We start from the raw sequence: 20092 nt of genomic DNA, 5'->3' as shown, positions 1-20092 counted from the left end.
GATAGCACAAACAGACTAGTACCCAGGTTAGTAGTACATCAGTGGTCTTTCATCATCACCACAGTGTGTCTGGGTGACTAATCTCCCAATACCATTACTGTGTCACTCACTATATGCGCCACAGTTTTTTGTTGTTGTTGCAGAAAGAAACATTTTCGCTGCTTACCCTAACCCAAGTAAGTGTCACAGTTGATATTGAGCTCTGGAGCATTGAATGACACAGATGACATCTACCTTTTGTTTTAGCGGCTGGTTCATGCTATGACGATCTTGCAGAGGCATGCAGATTGTTTCTTCGGGGTACTTCAAACACACCAGTCGAGGTTATTGCATAATTGATTGATTCCGCTGAAGATTATTATTGTGAATATTAATTATATATTAGCCTGGTCCCAGATCTGTTTGTGCTCTTGCCAACTCCATTGCCCCCACAAGGGTGCGCACTCAGCCCTATCCTGTACTCCCTGTTCACCCATGACTGCATGGCCCCGCACATCTCCAACTCAATCATCAAGTTTGCCCACCCTCCAGGACATCTACAGAGCCCGGTGTCACAGGAAGGTCAAGACGATCATCAAGGACCTCAGCCACCCGAGCCATGGTCTGTTCACCCGCTACCATCTTGGAGATCATCAAGGACCTCAGCCACCCGAGCCACGTCCTGTTCACCCCGCTACCATCTAGAAGATCATCAAGGACCTCAGCCACCCGAGCCACGGCCTGTTCACCCCGCTACCATCTAGAAGGCGGAAACCGTACAGGTGCATCAAAGCCTGGATAGAGAGACCGATAAACAGCTTCTATCGCCAGGCCATCAGACTGTACCCTGCCCTGAACTTAGTCACTGTTACTAGTCGGCTACCACCCGGTACTCTACCCTGCTGCCCTATGTACCTAGTCATTGAACACTTTGATATGTTTACATTCTGTTTTACCCACTTCATATGTATACAGTGCATTCGGAAAGTATTCAGACCCCTTGACTTTTTCCACATGTTGTTACGTTACAGCCTTATTCTAAAATAGATGAAATTGTTGACAAAGCAAAAACATGTTTTTTTGCAAATGTATTAAAAATAAAAAGAAAGTATTCAGACCCTTTACTTAATTTGTTGGAGCACCTTTGGCAGCGGTTACAGCCTCGAGTCTTCTTGGGTATGACGCTACAAATTTGGCACACCTGTATTGGGAAGTTTCTCACATTCTTCTCTGCAGATCCTCTCAAGCTCTGTCAGGTTGGATGGGGAGAGTTGCTGCACAGCTATTTTCAGGTCTCTCCAGAGATGTTAGATCGGGTTCAAGTCCGGGCTCTGGCTGGGCCACTCAAGGACATTCAGAGACTTGTCCCGAAGCCACTCCTGTGTTGTCTTGGCTGTGTGCTTAGCGTTGTCTTGTTGGAAGGTGAACCTTTGCCCCAGTCTGAGGTCCTGAGCACTCTGGAGCAGGTTTTTATTAAGGATCTCTCTGTATTTGCTCCATTCATCTTTTCCTCGATCCTGACTAGTCTCCCAGTCCCTGCCGCTGAAAAAGATTCCCTCGGCATGATGCTGCCACTACCATACTTCACTGTAGGGATGGTACCAGGTTTCCTCCAGACGTGACGCTTGGCATTCAGGCCAAAGAGTTCAATCTTGGTTTCATTAGACCAGATAATCTTGTTTCTCATGGTCTGAGAATCTTTAAGTGTCTTTGGCAAACACCAAGCGTGCTGTCATGTGCCTTTCACTGAGGAGTAGCTTTCGTCTGGCCACGCTACTTTAAAGGCCTGATTGGTGGAGTGCTGCAGAGATGGTTGTCCTTCTGGAAGGTTCTCTCATCTCCACAGAGGAACTCTAGAGCTCTGTCAGAGTGACCATCGGGTTTTTGGTCACCTCCCTGACCAAGGACCTTCTCCCCTGATTGCTCAATTTGGCTGGACGGCCAGCTCAAGGAAGAGTCTTGGTGGTTCCAAACTTCTTTCATTTAAGATTGATGGAGGCCACTGTGTTATTAGGGACCTTCATTGCTGCAGACATTTTTTGGTACCCTTCCCCAGATCTGTGCCTTGACACAATCCTGTCTCGGAGCTCTACGGACAATTCCTTCGACCTCATGGCTTTGTTTTTGCTCTGATAAGCACTGTCAACTGTGGGACCTTATATAGACAGGTGTGTGTCTTTCCAAATGTCCAATCAATTGAATTTACCACAGGTGGACTGCGATCAAGTTGTAGAAACATCTCAAGGATGATCAACGGAAACAGGATGCACCTGAGCTCAATTATGAGTCTCATAACAAAGTCTGAATACTTATGTAAATAAGGTATTTCTGTTCTGTTTTTGCTTTGTCATTGTGGGGTATTGTGTGTAGATTGCTGAGGAAAAAAATACATGTTATCCATCTTAGAATAAGGCTGTAGTGTAACAAAATGTGGAAAAAGTCAAGCGGTCTGTATGCTGTATTCAAGTCAAGGCTCATCCTATATAACTTATGCTGTACACACTTTTCCTATTCATATACTAGCCATACTGTCTATACACACGATTATATACATATACAGTATATTTATATTCTGAACTTTGACATTGCTCGTTCTGATATTTCAAAGTTTCTTTCTTTAAATTTTTTGGGGGATTTGTGTGTATTGTTTTGTATTGTTAGGTACACTACTAGATGGCCAAAAGTATGCTCGTTGAACATCTCATTCCAAATTCATGGGCATTAATATGGAGTTGGTCGCCCCTCCACTCTTCTGGGAAGGCTTTCCACTAGATGTTGGAACATTGCTGTGGGGACTTGCTTCCATTCAGCCACAAGAGCATAAGTGAGGTCGGGCACTGATGTTGGGCGATTAGCCCTGGCTCGCAGTCGGCGTTCCAATTCATCCCAAAGGTGTTCGATGGGGTTGAGGTCAGGGCTCTGTGCAGGCCAGTCAAGTTCTTCCACGCCGATCTCGATAAGCCATTTCTGTATGAACCTCGCTTTGTGCACGGGGGCATTGTGATGCTGAAACAAGAAAGGGCCTTCCACAAAATGTTGCCACATAGTTGGAAGCAGAGAATCATCTAGAATGTATGTATGCTGTAGTGTTAAGATTTCCCTTCACTGGAACTAAAGGGCCAAGCCCGAACCAAGAAAAACAGTCGTTTCCACTTCACAATAACAGCACTTACAGTTGACCGGGGCAGCTCTAGTAGGGCAGAAATTTGACAAACGGACTTGTTGGATAGGTGACATCCTATGACTGTGTATTGTTGAAAGTCACTGAGCTCTTCAGTAAGGCCATTTTAATGCCAATGTTTGTCTATGGGGATTGCATGGCTGTGTGCTCAATTGTATGCAACTGTCAGCAACAGGTGTGGCTGAAATAGCAGAATCCTCTAATTTGAAGGGGTGTCCACATACTTTTGTATATACAGTTGAAGTCGGAAGTTTACATACACCTTAGCAAAATACATTTAAACTCAGTTTTTCACAATTCCTGACATTTAATCCAAGTAAAAATGTCCTGTCTTAGGTCAGTTAGGATCACCACTTTATTTTAAGAATGTGAAATGTCAGAATAATAGTAGAGAGAATGATTTAATTCAGCTTTTATTTCTTTCATCACATTCCCAGTGGGTCAGAAGTTTACATACACTCAATTAGTATTTTGGTAGCATTGCCTTTAAATTGTTTAACTTGGGTCAAACGTCTCGGGTAGCCTTCCACAAGCTTCCCACAATGAGTTGTGTGAATTTTGGCCCATTCCTCCTGACAGAGCTGGTGTAACTGAGTCAGGTTTGTAGGCCTCCTCGCTCGCACACGCTTTTTCAGTTCTGCCCACAAATTTTCTATAGGATTGAGGTCAGGGCTTTGTGATGGCCTTTCCAATACCTTGACTTTGTTGTCCTTAAGACATTTTGCCACAACTTTGGAAGTAGGCTTGGAGTCATTGTCCATTTGGAAGACCCATTTGCGACCAAGCTTTAACTTCCTGACTGATGTCTTGAGATGTTGCTTCAATATATCCACATCATTTTCCTACCTCATGATGCCATCTATTTTGTGAAGTGCACCAGTCCCTCCTGCAGCAAAGCACCCCAACAACATGATGCTGCCACCCCCGTGTTTCATGGTTGGGATGGTGTTCTTTGGCTTTCTCCAAACATAACAATGGTCATTATGGCCAAACAGTTCTATTTTTGTTTCAGCAGACCAGAGGACATTTCTCCAAAAAGTACAAACTTTGTCCCCATGTGCAGTTGCAAACCGTAGTCTGGCCTTTTTATGGCGGTTTTGGAGCAGTGGCTTCTTCCTTGCTGAGCGGCCTTTCAGGTTATGTCGACATAGGACTCGTTTTACTGTGGATATAGATACTTTTGTACCTGTTTCCTCCAGCATCTTCACAAGGTCCTTTGCTGTTCTGGGATCGATTTGCACTTTTCGCACCAAAGTACGTTCATCTCTAGGAGACAGAACACGTCTCCTTCCTGAGCGGTATGACGGCTGCGTGGTCCCATGGTGTTTATACTTGCATACTATTGTTTGTACAGATGAACGTGGTACCTTCAGGCATTTGGAAATTGCTCCCAAGGATGAACCAGACTTGTGGAGGTCTACAATTGCTTTCTGAGGTCTTGGCTGATTTATTTTGATTTTCCCATGATGTCAAGCAAAGAGGCAGTGAGTTTGAAGGTAGGCCTTGAAATACATCCACAGGTACACCTACAATTGACTCAAATGATGTCAATTGGCCTATCAGAAGCTTCTAAAGCCATGAAATCATTTTCGGGAATTTTCCAAGCTGTTTAAAGGCACAGTCAACTTAGTGTATGTAAACTTCTGACCCACTGGAATTGTAATACAGTGAGTTATAAGTGAAATAATCTGTCTAACAATTGTTGTAAAAATGACTTGTGTCATGCACAAATTAGATGTCCTAACCTACTTGCCAAAACTATAGTTCGTTAACAAGAAATTTGTGGAGTGGTTGAAAAACGAGTTTTAATGACTCCAACCTACGTGTATGTAAACTTCCGACTTCAACTGTATAGTGTATACTACACTGTTGGAGCTACAAACATAAGTATTTCACTGCACCTGCGATTACATCTGTAAAATATGTGTACGCGACCAATACAATTTGATTTGCTGTCATTGTCAAGCCAAACATGTTTGGCATGACAGTGATTGACAGGGAGTTTGCATTTTAGCACAAACAAACTGACACTCACTACATCTATGTATCATCATCGTTATTCTCATTGGAGAATACAGATATGAACATGTTTCAGACTAAACATATTTATCTTTTCTGTAGATTTTGGTATAAAAAAAAAATGTGGTCCTGCATTGTTTGACAGGGGAGTGTGTGGGAGTGCATGCTGTCTGTGTTCTTGATTGTACTGTATGTATGTGTGAAATGTAGCCAGCTAGGACGCTGCATGCGTGGGTGTAGCTGAGTGGGTGAATCATGCAGCAGAATATCTGCCATTGCTTGCTGGTCAGATTGACTGAGATGAAAAGCAAAAAACGCTGATATTATGCTACATCTGACATCCTCGCTCTTACTTATCAGCTGCTGTCAATTGATGTTTGAATAACAGAAAGATTCCCCGATAAATGAATGAGGGACAATAAGCTGTGTAAGTCATGGCAACGAGAAAGCACAAGAGGGAAGTGTTATTGTGGTTAGATGACAAAGGGAAGAATAGAACTCGAGAGTGAGGGAGAGGGTCTGAGGATAATGGATAGGTAGAATGGTAGGAGGGAAGTACAAGTAAAAGTTCAAGAGGTGTCGCTTATGTAACGTTATGTAAATGCTAATGTTCTGGGCAGGCGGGCACTGTGCTGCGGATGGTGTGTGCTATTTTAAAAGATGCTTTATCTGAGAGAGAGAGAGAGACAGAAGCCGTGTGGAATGTGGCTTCAGAACCTGCAAGAGAGAGAGAGCGAGAGTAAAAAGACGGTTTCAGAAAAAGTAGAGCTTTTGAATGTATATTTCTAACGATTGTTGTTGTAACCTTTGAATCGTGTAAAAATGGTGGTAGCTTTGTGAATTGTATAAAGGTGGTTGTCTTTGAATCATGTACGCATGCAGTAGGAAAAGTAATAATGAGTTGTTTGTGGTGGCAATGCAAATACTGTTTGGTTGAAGAGTTAGAAGTGAATATATATATTTTCAATCTTTAAAAATACAGTAATTTATTTCACGTATACAGACTTTTACTTGCCGAAATACAAGATCTATAAGTGATCTGTAAAGAATTGAAACAAAAGACAAAAATTCACACGGTTCTTGAATATTAAACATTTCTAAAACATTACTGTGCAAAAAGTCTGTATTTTTTGCCATTTTACTATAAACCCTTAAATCTCTGGACGTTAAATATTGGGAAAGCTATTTAAAATGTACGTTGATGTTCTGTAATATAATTCTATCTTGACTAGGTTGGGGATTTGAAATACTCTTCAAGTCAATGAAATGGCTAAAACAAAAATATGAATAGGACATAATATCATATAAGTACTACATAATTAGTGCTACAGTGCTGAAACATAAAAAAATAGATGAACAATTGTAAGCTATGTAAACAAACGGCAACAGAAGTAAACAAACAAAAGTAAACAAAAAACACAACGAACCACAAGCAGACACACACCACAGTTATCTGTACATGTAGGAGTCCATTTATAAAGCTTCTTATTCCTTTGTAAGGTACTTCTGTTCTTCATGATTCTTGCATAGTCCCAATATGCACCAAAATCATACAAATCAGGGCTACAGGCCTGTGGCAGCAGCCTCCTCTGCCTTCTTCTGTCTGTTGATGTTCTGCTGGCTCCCAATAGTTGGATCTACCCTGATGTACGATGACCTCGGCAGAGCGATGTTGGTGACCTTATTGTGCTCAGCAAAGAGCAGTCTCTCGTTGGCCTGCCATACTTTGAGCACCTTCTGTAAGCGCATACCCACCAGATAGAACATCTCCAGTATGCACATGAAGACGCAGAGGGCTGAGGAGACCACCATGAAGATGGTGAAGATCTTCTTCTCCATGGGCCTGGAGATGTAGCAGTCCACTGTGTTGGGGCAAGGCTCCAGGGCACACTTGTAGAGACGTGGCATGTCATACCCGTGGTAGATATAGTAGAGAATGTAGAGGAAGGCTACATCAAACCCGGCCTTGAAGATCAGGCTGACCAGGTAGGTCCACCACAGGCCTCCACGTTTCTTCCCTGGGTTGGCGTACAGGTGAGAGCCCTGGTGTTGGGCAGTATACTTTGAATCCTTCCCCTCGCGGTACTTGACGTGCGCCACCACCATGAGAGAGGGACAGGTGACGAAAATGAGCTGTAGGGCCCACAGGCGGATGTGTGAGATGGGGAAGATGCTGTCGTAGCAGACGTTGGTGCAGCCGGGCTGCCTGGTGTTGCACACAAAGTCCTTGTTCTCGTCTCCCCACACGGGCTGGGCGGCCACCACGAACACCATGACACGAAACACAAATACCATGGACAGCCACACACGGCCGAACACTGTGGAGTACTTGTTGACCCCGCTAAGGAGGCTCTCTAGTGCTGACCAGTTCATCCCTGCGGACTGTCAACACAGGCACCATGAACACAGAGAGAGTTAGAAGTCAGTCACAAGGCAAAATGGTCACACACAGGGTTACAATCCGTCTGTCATCAATTCAATAAATAGACTTAACCTGGCCACAAAGACACTGACACAGCCAATCGTCCATCCTTTTCAGTGCTGTAAAATAGACTATGATGGCATTGGTGATGGCATTAGCTCTCGCTTGCTACTTTGTGAGTCTTCCACAAAGCAGTCCAGGAAACAAGGTTACTAAATGAAGAAACCACACCCCATTTGCAATACAGGAAGTATATTTATTCAAAAACTCTTGATGAAAAGAAATGAGAGAATTGTATTCTTGACACATCATTTCATCCATCATGAATTGGAAGCCTAAATAAAACTAGATCTAAATGGGATATGGTATGTGTATCAGTTTTTGTGTTACATCATATATAATTAGTCCATGGAGATTAAACTAATCTACCTTCTGATAGGATTTATCAGCTCTAAATGCTTTTAGAGCTCCGAAGCACAGCAATCAATTTTGAAACTAAAGGCCTTAGAGAAATGTAAAATGGAACGCCTACTTTTCCATAATGTCAGTAATGATGTAAAACTATTCCACTGTATTGTATGCCTCCAACATCCACTCAAACTATTAACTGTTAGAGAGCATTTGACAACTATTCAGTATTCCAGATCATGATTATATTTGATTGAATGATTTATTTTTACTGAAGTCTTTGCAACAACAGTACTTGCCAGTAAATTGTAATTTAAATGTGTACAGAGGTATTTCTATGTTTTGTAGAAAGCAAAAGTATGTTCTCTCTACATTCACAACACATCACCGGGCTCTAATCAACATTAGTCTAAACAAGCAACATTCACTGAACAAACAGACGGTGTAAAGATGTTTTAAAATAAAAGTATGACAAAGCAGTTCATCTCATTGAAAAAAGCCAATGGAGATGTACACATTTGATAGGAGTAACAATAGAACAAATGGCAAATTTTATTACAAGGTGTTGAAGTTACTGCTCCGACCATAGTTATTGTAGCATCTTTACTCTTGTAAGACATGTATTAGTCCGACATTCTGTCCCTCATCCGTTTTAAACAGGTTCTAAAACAATACTTTTGTGACAGTAAGTGTTAACGAGTGTTAAACCGTATTACTTTAAATTACACCTATTGATTGATGCATTTGATTTTATGTACTGCTAAAGGATGGTATCCTTGAGTGTCCTGAAAGGCGTCTGTCAAATAAAATGTATTATTATTATTAAAGACATGTTAAGCACCTTGTGTATAGAACACCTAATGTGTAGAGATTATAAACATACTTGGGAGACAGGTATGGAAACAGGAGTGGTTATATTGTACAGAGCGTATACTGTGGTAGGCCTACCTCCAGTTCTGAATTTTAAAGCTTATTTACCCCCATTTCCCTAAGATAATATAGTTAAGGCATGTGTTTCTTAAAGTAGACTCAAAATGACCTTACCTGGAATATGAATATGGAAATATTACTGCAGAACAAACACAGCAGGAAGCTTCTATCAAGTAGCTTCCTGTTCCACTTCAGAAATCCCGTCAAACCTGATCAAAGGCTTAGCCTGTTGTCACCTGGAAAACTACAGAGCGCAAACAGCCTAGCCTACCTGCCCCAGGTGTGTGATGAGTGAGTGATGAGGAGTGTATGCTATTGCCAGTGGTGTCGTTTTTCTACCTGTTGATCAGAGGGTGTGGGTGTGTGTTTATCTATTCATGAGGAAACCACACAAGACCAGACATGTTGTTACAAGCCCACCCAACCTCAACGAGAGAGTATGGCTGTGTGCTGTAGGCTTACTGTAAGAAGTAAGAGTAATAGTAGCATTTCACACCTGTGGTATCCATGTTAATGAAACTGCAATTACTTTATGTAGGCCTAACATATAACACTGAATGAGGACTGAATAACCTCTATGGCAATTCATGCGTCTACTAGGTTTCTTGTCAAGGTAAAATGTTTTTTTTTAAATGGGTGTCTGCCGTTAGAATTGGGCAAACATTCAATATCATGTTTCATCACCAATGTCTATCATTGAAATAACATGAAATAATTTAAAAAACGATGTATTTTCCCCCAAAATCAATGTTACTAAACTGTGGGTCAATGACTCCCTCTAGTGTTGAGAATATGAATGAAAATGCTCAATGTATTGTTTTTCCAGCGCAAACATTGACGTCACGTTAGTCACGTGGTATACACCAAGCCGCTAGAAGCTAAAACTGTTTAGCACCGCTGTCAACAAACGGATACGTTGCTTTTGTCAACCTGTCTTTCACCGAATTGTCATTGCTATACTTTATTCAACAGCTTTTTGTAAATAACTAGCTAGTTAACTACACATATATTTACTAGCTAGATTTGCTGCGTTTCTAACGTGTTAGCTTGACTCCCAAATATTAGCTTATAGCTAGATAATTATGGTGGTTAAATGCAAGTGCTTCTGCAATAGTTAGTTACGTATATCAATATTATTGCATAAACTGTATTGTACTATTTATGCTAGTACAGACGGGGAGACTTGATGGAGAGACAAAGAGTAGGTATAATATGTGGATCGTTCCAACAGGAATCTGTTCCAAAAACTTCGAAAATAACAAGGTTGCCAACAAACAACGCATAACGTTACAAAGTTGTATAGCGGCCGAATAAGATACCGGGTAGGAAGTGTGCTATTTCAAATTGTTTCACTCACCACGTTTATTCCGAAAATGTCTGTCCTCACTCTGGTAGCCTATGGACAGACATTAAGAATAAGCTACGTGGTGAGTTGATGCCTTTTCTGCAGCTAGTTAGCTAGGTGAATTGATCGTGCTACTTGTATGCGTTTGGCAACGTTGCACTTGGCGATGTTTTTGGAGCAGATTCCTGTTGGAACGTTCCACAAACAATACCCACTCAGAGACAGACTGATAGTGATAAAGAGCTGTAATGTTTGTACACTGAACTAAAATATAAACGCAACATGTAAAGTGTTGGTTTTGTGAACTGTAAAAAAAAAAAAAAGGTACAAGAAATGTTCCATATGCACAGAAAGCTTTTCTCTCATGTTTTGTGCACACATTCATTTTCATCCCTGTTAGTGAGCATTTATCTTTTGCCCAGATAAACAATACACCTGACAGGTGTGGCATATCAAGAAACTGATTAAACCACATGATCATTACACAGGTGTGCCTTGTGCTGCGGACAATAAAGGGCCACTCTAAAATGTGCAGTTTTGTCACACAATGCCACAGATGTCTCAAGTTTTGACGGAGTGTGCAATTGTCATGTTGACTGCAGGAATGTCCACCAGAGCTGTTGCCAGAGAATTGAATGTCCATAAGCCGCCTCCAATGACATTTTAGAGAATTTGGTAGTACGTCCAACCGGCCTAACAACCGCAGACCACGTGTAACCACGGCATCCGGCTTCTTCACCTGCAGGATCGTCTGAAACCAGCCACCCGGACAGCTGATGAAACTGGGTTTGCACAATCGAAGAATTTCTGCATAAATTGTGAAAACATGTCAGACATTGAGCATGTTTGGGATGCTCTGGATCGACGTGTACGACAGCATGTTCCAGTTCCCGTCAATATCCAGGAACTTCGCACAGCCATTGAAGAGGAGTGGGACAACATTCCACAGGCCATAGTCAACAGCCTGATCAACTCTATGCGAAGGAGATGTGTTGTGCTGCATGAGGCAAATGGTGGTCACACCAGATACTGACTGGTTTTCTGATCCACGCCCCTACCTTTTTTTAAAGGTGTCTGTGACCAACAGATGCATATCTGTATTCCCAGTCATGTGAAATTCGTAGATTAGGGCCAAATTAATTTATATCAATTGACTGATTTCATTGCATGTTGTGTTTTTTCTTCTTCTTCAGTGTAAATAAATTGTATTGTACCTCTTCTATGAGCTGAATGAAACATTCATGGAATGTAAAATGTATTATATTCTTACTAGGCTAACGTTACACAGCATTTTTCCTTAACTGGTATTTTTTAAGCTATGTTTTAGCCAGGTCAGGAGCCCTTTGTGAGCAGCAGGAGCCCTAGGCTGAGCCATTGTAGAGAGAAGAATCAATGGTGTGCAGAGTTGTCACACCACCTTGTGCACACTGGATGAACTCAACGTTACTCAGCACACAACGGTTGGTTTGTTTCACTCATAGATTTTCTCATTGTTTTTTTTTACCATGTAGGCCTATTTTATTGTTGCAAATCAATGTTACATGACACATGTAATACAACGTGACACACACGACCTCTGTTGGACTTATATAGCCTGAATTGCTTGTGCTGTATTCTATCTGATTTAGTTCTACAGCTAGTCTATATGTTTTACTTGTGCTGTATTCTATCTGATTTAGTTCTACAGCTAGTCTATATGTTTTACTTGTGCTGTATTCTATCTTATTTAGTTCTACAGCTAGTCTATATGTTTTACTTGTGCTGTATTCTATCTGATTTAGTTCTACAGCTAGTCTATATGTTTTACTTGTGCTGTATTCTATCTGATTTAGTTCTACAGCTAGTCTATATGTTTTACTTGTGCTGTATTCTATCTTATTTAGTTCTACAGCTAGTCTATATGTTTTACTTGTGCTGTATTCTATCTGATTTAGTTCTACAGCTAGTCTATATGTTTTACTTGGGCTGTGTTGCTGCTAAAGCCATGTCTCCCTGTGACTGTTATCTTCCTGTGATCAATGTGTTTTCTAGGCTGCACATTTATGGCGTTTGTGAGGGTGAGGAACTGTGGAGACTTCTGCCAGGCACAGCACCAGCACCTGGTCATTGTGGACAAGTAAGCTGCCTTTAGCCAAACATATGAATAAATACCCCACCTGAAGTCGACCAGTACTCCTGGAGAGAGAGAGAGGCTGATATTTCTCCAAGTATATGGCTTCGATTGAGTTAATCCAGCCGTTTAGCAACCAATAAACCATTTCTGAATGTTTTGTTTCCTTTTCATATTCCACTTTTTATTTACTTCCACCCCGTTCTCCATAGCCTATATCTTCCAATAACCACCTTTTATACCCAATCTATCACAGATTTTGGAGTATTTTTCTCTACTGCTGGACTGTTCACCCTCTCCTGGAAGACTGCCTTCTCCAACTGTCTGTCAAGATGAATCGCCCCGCCCCTGTTGAGTTCACCTATGAGTGTATGAAGTTTCTGATCACCCACAACCCCACCAACTCCCAGCTGGTGAAATTTATAGAGGTACAGTATTAACTCCTATAATACATATCCCCATATGCTTTGTATTCACATGAAGCATTGTGTTATTTGAGTTTATAGTGTTTTCTTTTGTCAAGCCAGATTGGAATGTACTGAAAAACAGACAATGTCTTGATTACTAACCTAAAACACTTCATTTCATTTATAATCAGGACCTCAATGCTTTTGGTGTGCAGACACTAGTTAGAGTATGTAATGCCACTTACGACCAAACCCCTGTGGAGCAGGAAGGCATCACTGTTGTGGTAAGACAACTTTTGTTCTCTTCTGCCATGATGTTAACCCATCAGAGACCTTCAGGCATTCTGGTTCCAATTGTCCACTGTATCTACATGACATCTAGGTCTATCTTTTTCCTAATAATGGAGTTTGCATGAAAGCGTTAGGTCTATCAATTACGCTACCTAATAAATGTATCCATTAATGGAGCCTAAAACCAACCATATGTTTTCCTCAAACAGGATTGGCCCTTTGACGATGGTTCTTCCCCCACTTGAACATGTCGTTGATGACTGGTTCAACCTCCTCAAGTGTAAATTCCGAGACGAACCCGGTTGTTGCATTGCAGTGCATTGTGTGGCGGGGTTGGGTCGGTGAGTTGTCTGCATAAAAGTTCAATCTATTTGCCTATTGTATCTTCTTCCTTAGAATGTCTGCTAGCCACCAACACATTGGGACTCATAGCAAAAGCAGTGTGTACGGAATAGTTTATGAATAATGATAATTTAATTCTCAAATTTGTTGTGTTATATATTACACATCAACTTTCTCATCTCTACATTACACTTGATATAATTGATATCATTTCTCTCCAGAGCCCCAGTCCTGGTAGTGTTGGCATTGATTGAGTGTGGGATGGAATATGAAGATGCTGTTCACTTTATAATCAGTAAGTTCTCTCCATTGATCATATTGTGAAATTTCAACCATTGTCATCACTACTTTAGATCAAATCTTCTTGCTAGTGTGATTTAAAAATGAAGATGGTATAAGTTATGATGAGCTGATTCCAGAATAGTCTTTCAATATGACATTCAAAGTGCCATCAGAAAGCCAAATCATTCAAATACATAATGATTGCCATCAAAATGCCATCCTTTTTTCTTCTCTCAGAAAGAGACGTGGGGCCTTCAACTCAAAACAACTAATGTACCTCAAACTACAAACCCAAGATGTGTCTCCGCTTATAGATGCTAATGGGCAAAATTGCTGCATCCAGTTAGAAGATGAGCGGTATTGTCAAGATTTACTCAAAAAGGAAACTGATTGCTATAAGAACAGTTATTGGTTATAGTCAAAGCAACAAAAAATACTCAAGAAAACAGTCTAAATAGTCAAATTGAATTTGATTAAAGTAAACATTCTGATATTTTCCTCAACTACTGTAGTTGTGAATCATTAAAGAAACATTTTTAAATTGTTACTAGTTGTTGGTGGTAGTTTTGCAAAGGCTAATGTGTAAGTTTTGCAAAGGCTAAAATAAGTGTATTTAATAAGTCTAACAGCCTTTATTGTTATTCAAAACATTATCATGAAGGCATGAGCACAAATACTGTATTTCCCACATACGTTCTATGAAATTGTGTATTCTATTTTCTGGTAAATATTTCAAAAAGTCAATTATCTCAACATATTTGGGTAACTGCCTGGTACCAAATGGTGCCTAGTCGGGAAATGTAATTTAGGCCTATAGTTATTATCACGATTTTACCATGTCATTTCAGAGTAAATACTGTAACGATCCTTGGTTTATGAGCTTGGTTATTGACTGCCATATGAGCATGCTTTTGTGGCATAGTCGATGGCGCGCAGGGCTACGGGCTAGAAGGTTGAGGACTTGAGCGCACTCCCTGCCTGTTTCATTACATTGTAGTAGAGCAGGCAACCTGGAAAAAGTGCTTGCTTTTGTTTTTGCTTGTTGAAGGCTGTCATCCATGCTAGATCAAACAATGATGGGATGATACACAAAGGTAGGCCTGATGACATGTTACATTTGGATTTTTAAGGAAATTTTCAAGGGTTAAAGGTCAAATCTGGTGAAAAAGGGCATAATGAAAATAGTAATTTTTATTGTACACAGTGAGTCCATGCAACTTATTTGACTTGTTACGTACATTTTTTAATCCTGAACATATTTTGGAATGCCATAACAAAGGGATCTTGTTTCTCATGGTCTGAGAGTCTAGGTGCCTTTTGGCAAACTCCAAGTGGGCTGTCATTTACCTTTTACTGAGGAGTGGCTTCCGTCTGGCCACTCTACCATAAATGCCTGATTGGTGGAGCACTGCAGAGATGAGAGAACCTTCCAGAAGGACAACCATCTCCACAGAGGAACTCTGGAGCTCTGTCATTATGGGATATTGCTTGTAGATTGCTGAGAATATTTTTTTTTTTAAGTAATCAATTTTTAGAAAAGGATGTAATGTAACAATGTGGAAAAAGTTAAGGGGTCTGAATAATTTCTGATGGCACTGTATATATCATTTCATGGAAGCTTTTAAAATTGTCACTTGCTTTGTTGTTTCTCATGACCTCTTTTGTATCTTATTCTTTTTAAATTATAACTGGCAGTAGCATGTATTTGTTTTGTGAGTGCTGTGAGATATTTAACAGGTTTATTTGCCATTAAGTAGTAAACTTTATTTGAGTTTAACCTGTAGTTTTTGGTTCTCTTCAAAAGTAAAAGATTGTATTCCTGCTTAAGTTTCTTTACCTTGTAGAGATTGTTGTGGAAATTACCACCAGCGGTCACAGTCAAACTTAGATGCATAAAGTACTGGTCTGAAGTGAGCTCCACCGGGGCAGTCCTGTTAGTTCTCTTATATACTGTTTACACAGACAAGTTACATTTGCATGATTTAGCTTATTCATAATGAATTCATCACTAACATTTGGTTAATGCATGAGACAGACCAATACCTCATGAAGCCTCTTCTCTCCAAGCTAAGACCTTGAAACTGAGATATCCCTTTCCATTCTCAAAACAATGTTCTGGGTGTACTGCCAAATTGAAGATACTGATCATGAGGATCCCTCCCTGGCACGATCAATCAGTCACTTGCATGAACCCATTAAAATTGGTTATTAGAAAAGCACAAACATAAAATGTTCCTTCACATTCCCTCTTATCAATTCTGTGATAATAATCGTTACATTTTAAGGTAAGCATTAGATTATAGTTTATTTTTTTCAGCTCACCACTCATTACAATGGCTGGGAATGGGAATATAAAAGGAATACCTCCCAGATTGCAGTTCCTAGGGCTTCCACTAGATGTCAACAGTCTTTAGAAAGAGTTTCAGGCTTGTTTTTTGAAAAATGAGCTAGAATTTGTAGTTTTAGTAAGTGGCTCCCATTTTGGCTGTAGTGTTTGTTGCGCATTCCGGTGAGGGCACGTACTTTGTTATTTATCTCCGCTAATGGTCCCCGGTATTCTCCGTCTTAAATTTGATTGTTTATTTACATATTAGGGTACCTGGGGATTGATTAGGAATGTTGTTTGATATGTTTGGAAGAAGTTTATTGATAACTTACGGGATTCATATGTATGCATTTTGAACGAGGGAAACCGGTGGATTACTGAATCAAGCGCACCAATGAAACTGACTTTTTTGGGATATAAAGAAGGACTTTATCGAACAAAATGACCATTTGTTATGTAGCTGGGACCCATGTGATTGCAACCAGATGAAGCTCTTCAGAGGTAAGTGATTTATTTTATCGCTATTTCTGACTTTCGTGAGCCTCTGCTTGGTTGGAAGTGTATATGCTTTTGTGCGCGGGGCGCTGTCCTCAGATAATCGCATGGTGTGCTTTCGCCGTAAAGCGTTTTTGAAATCTGACAACGCGGCTGGATTAACAAGAAGTTAAGCTTTTAAATGATGTATGACACTTGTATTTTCATGAATGTTTAATATTACGATTTTTGTCATTTGAATTTCGCGCTCTGCAATTTCACCGGATGTTGTCGAGGTGGGACGCTAGTGTCCCAATGATCAGTAAGAAGTTCATTTTCTTATTCAGATAGCTTTACAGTTTTTCCTCCCAATGGCACATGTTCAAAGTGGAAGGCCCTTGATAATATCCCGATTTCAATATCTGGGTAATAATCAGATTTCCCCAAGCAGACGAATTGCTCACCTGTCATTTACGGTCCATTATGTCTTTGTCCATTTTCTTACTAGTACACCAGCAGCATGAGAGAAGTTTGGATGGGATCTCTCTATACTCACTCCACGTGGACTCATGTCGCACTCCTGAGAGAAAAGGCATGAGAGAAAAGGCAGTAGATAGCTTCGACTGGATGCTGTGTACAGGTTGCTGTCTCGGACTCAGGTGAAGGACCATAGTGAACACCATTGTCGCCATTACTTCAGCCGGTTAGAGGGGGTGAGGCTCACGCTGTTCTCGGTCGAATGATCCTTTCCCCCTTACTTCTAGATACCATCTGTGGTCACCTTCGCCATAACCTCGAGAGAGGACAGACCAGAACAACAGTTTAGTTTTGTGCATTTCTGATTCAACAAATCCAGACAAATTATTCACTGTATGATAAACAACATTCTTAATACAGATTTCTAAGACAAATGTCAAAGAGAATAACAACACAGTTGAAACCATTTTTTCCTTCAAATTTGCTTGTACTCCCCTATAATCTTGGCATGCTCACCGCAGGGTTACAGGGTCAGGGAGATGGAGGGCTAATCCTTAGGGAGAAATCCAGACCATCCAGCAGACCGAATCTGGTGAGATTTGTATTGAAGAAAGACAAAAACAAAACAACAACAATACACTTCTTCCCTTTTGACACAACTCACATGCGTAAAAAACAACACTGCCGGTTAAATTAAAATAACAAAGAAAATGTGAATTACAACCATTGATAACTCCATTTTAAGAAAATTGTATCCCATAAGTTAATTAAAGGAATGGTAAAGAGAGTCTTTAGGTGCCGTTTGGTGCCATGTGCCTTTTACTGAGGAGTGTCTTCCGTCTGGCCACTGTACCATAAAGGCCTGATTGGTGGAGTGCTGCAGAGATGGTTGACCTTCTGGAAGGTTCTCCCATCCCCACAGAGGAACTCTGTCAGAGTGACCATCGCGTTCTTGGTCACCTCCCAGACCAAGGCCCTTCTCCTCCGATTGCTCGGTTTGGCCGGGCGGCCAGCTCTAGGAAGAGTATTGGTGGTTCCAAACTTCTTCCATTTTAGAATGATGGAGGCCACTGTGTTCTTGGGGACCTTCAATGCTGCAAAAATGTTTTGGTACCCTTCCCAGATCTGTGCCTCGACACAATCCTGTCTCAGAGCTCTACGGACAATTCCTTTGACCTAATGGCTTGGCTTTTGCTCTAACATGCATTATCAACTGTGGGACCTTAAATAGACAGGTGTGTTCCTTTCCAAATCCAATCAAGTTGTAAAAACATCTCAAGGATGATCAATGGAAACAGGATGCACCTGAGCTCAATTTTGAGTCTCATATAATTATGTAAATAAGATATTTCTGTTTTGAATTTTGTATAAATTAGCAAACATTTCTAAAAACCTGTTTTTGCTTTGCCATTCTGGGGTATGGTGTGTAGATTGATGAGGATTTTGTTTTATTTAATCCATTTTAGAATAAGGCTGTAACGTAACAAAATGTGGAAAAGGTCAAGGGGTCTGAATACTTTCCAAAGGCACTGTATAGTGTATTTCCTTCCTTAGATCAAACCATTGGCAGAAACTTTAACAGAAAGCTCACATCAATTCAATCCGACCTCAGTAGATGGACTAATATCCCAGTTGCTTTAACCGGCAGAATATCTATTGTCAAAATAGGCAATGTAGTTTAATGCTTCCCATGTCTTTCCCTTTTGGCTATTGGGATAAAATGCCTGCTGCGGCTTAAAAATGTATATGCCAAGGTAAGCGATCTCTGATACAATTAAAAAACTTACAAAGAGGGAAATATGTAGGAGGACTATTTGTATCAAACTTTAAATTGTATTTTCAGGCTCTAGCATTTCGCCCCATCCTAAATTGGTTTAGACATGATTCTTCCGCCCCCTGGCTGAGAACAGAGATATATGGTGTCTCCAATTGCCCTGGAAGAGGTGGTCTTCACTGAATGTCCCTTAAACAATAATAACTATGCTTTCGTCCTATTACTGCTCACACAATTTCTATTTTGGCGCAAAATTGAAAAACGATGTAATTGGAAATCATAATAGCATGCCCATACTCCATTATTTCACAATAATGCCTTGCGATCTGGAGGGCGGCCATTTGCATCCTCCCAATTGTACAAATGTGGAATCCGTACCCTTGCCGATATCATGGACAGTAATGGTGTGAGAACATTCCAAGATTTGAAAGACACATGCACATTACCAGGCAACTCCTTTTTTCTATATTTAAAACTTAGGTCAGCTATGCTGGCCTATGGAGTCCCTTGGGAAACCCAACTACCAAACCATCTAATGATGGGATTTATAACTAAAGTATCTGGGCTCCCAAAAGGACTGATCTCTATAATATATAAACAACTTTTGAAAAGCTCATATTCTGACCGAAAGTATGGTCCACAGATCTAAGTGAATCTGAACAACCCTTTAACTGGACCAGAATATCAGAAAATATGACCTTGGCATCCCGTAATCCGAACCATCAACTCACAGCTCCCAACTGTTCACTGCATCTACTATGTTACTTAACAATGACGGTTTATTGAATCCAATAAATTGTTTCCCCTTCCCTGCAACTAACTATAGATAAAGGGCTAACTATTTGTTTAGGCTGCTTCATTTAGACACATCCTTGCAAGCAACTAATTTCACAGTATGGACACAAGATGACACTGAAGTTCCATTTAAATCTGCACCATCCTTGTTTTGAAACTGCTCTCATGCAGATAAACTTGGTTTAGAGTTAAAACAACTGAACTAAAGGACAAATACTCTGGCAGCCTATTTTATGAGGTTAATCAGTATATATTTTTTTGCATCAACCTCAAAATAGTACAATGTTATCATTCCTCTCTCTGTGTGAAGCATGCCTGTCACTGACGTTTGTCCCCTGCTAATGGAGAGTGGGTTGCATTATCTTGTGCATTTAAAACAGTTAGTTCTGTTCTATATAGATTTTCTTTGTCACATCAACGAGGACTAGTAGTTGCAAAGTAGCAAGAAATTATTAAATAGTTGCAAAGTTGCTAATTAGCTAAAATGCTAAAGTTGTCCGTGATGACATTCGAACAATCAACCTTTGGGT

General features: G+C 40.5%; 1 protein-coding gene and 1 pseudogene across 1 annotated transcript; one reads left to right on the top strand and one right to left on the bottom strand.

Moving 5' to 3' along the window:
* Nucleotides 1-6742: 6742 nt before the first annotated feature.
* On the bottom strand, nt 6743-7552 carry LOC120060042 (gap junction beta-4 protein-like). Its single transcript, XM_039009104.1, has one exon. It carries the CDS (start codon nt 7550-7552, stop codon nt 6743-6745), a length of 810 nt encoding a protein of 269 aa, XP_038865032.1.
* A 3826-nt stretch (nt 7553-11378) lies between these two features.
* On the top strand, nt 11379-14145 carry LOC120059925 (annotated as a pseudogene).
* The last annotated feature ends 5947 nt before the right edge of the window (nt 14146-20092 follow it).

This window comes from Salvelinus namaycush, chromosome 15 (genome assembly GCF_016432855.1).
Source record: "Salvelinus namaycush isolate Seneca chromosome 15, SaNama_1.0, whole genome shotgun sequence".
Classification (NCBI taxonomy): domain Eukaryota; kingdom Metazoa; phylum Chordata; class Actinopteri; order Salmoniformes; family Salmonidae; genus Salvelinus; species Salvelinus namaycush.
Note: the sequence above shows the minus strand (reverse complement) of the source record. Positions and strands in the feature narration are given on the sequence as shown.

Coding starts and splice junctions, on each gene's coding strand:
- LOC120060042 (XM_039009104.1), bottom strand. CDS start 7,552: ATGAACTGGTCAGCACTAGAGAGCCTCCTTAGCGGGGTCAACAAGTAC.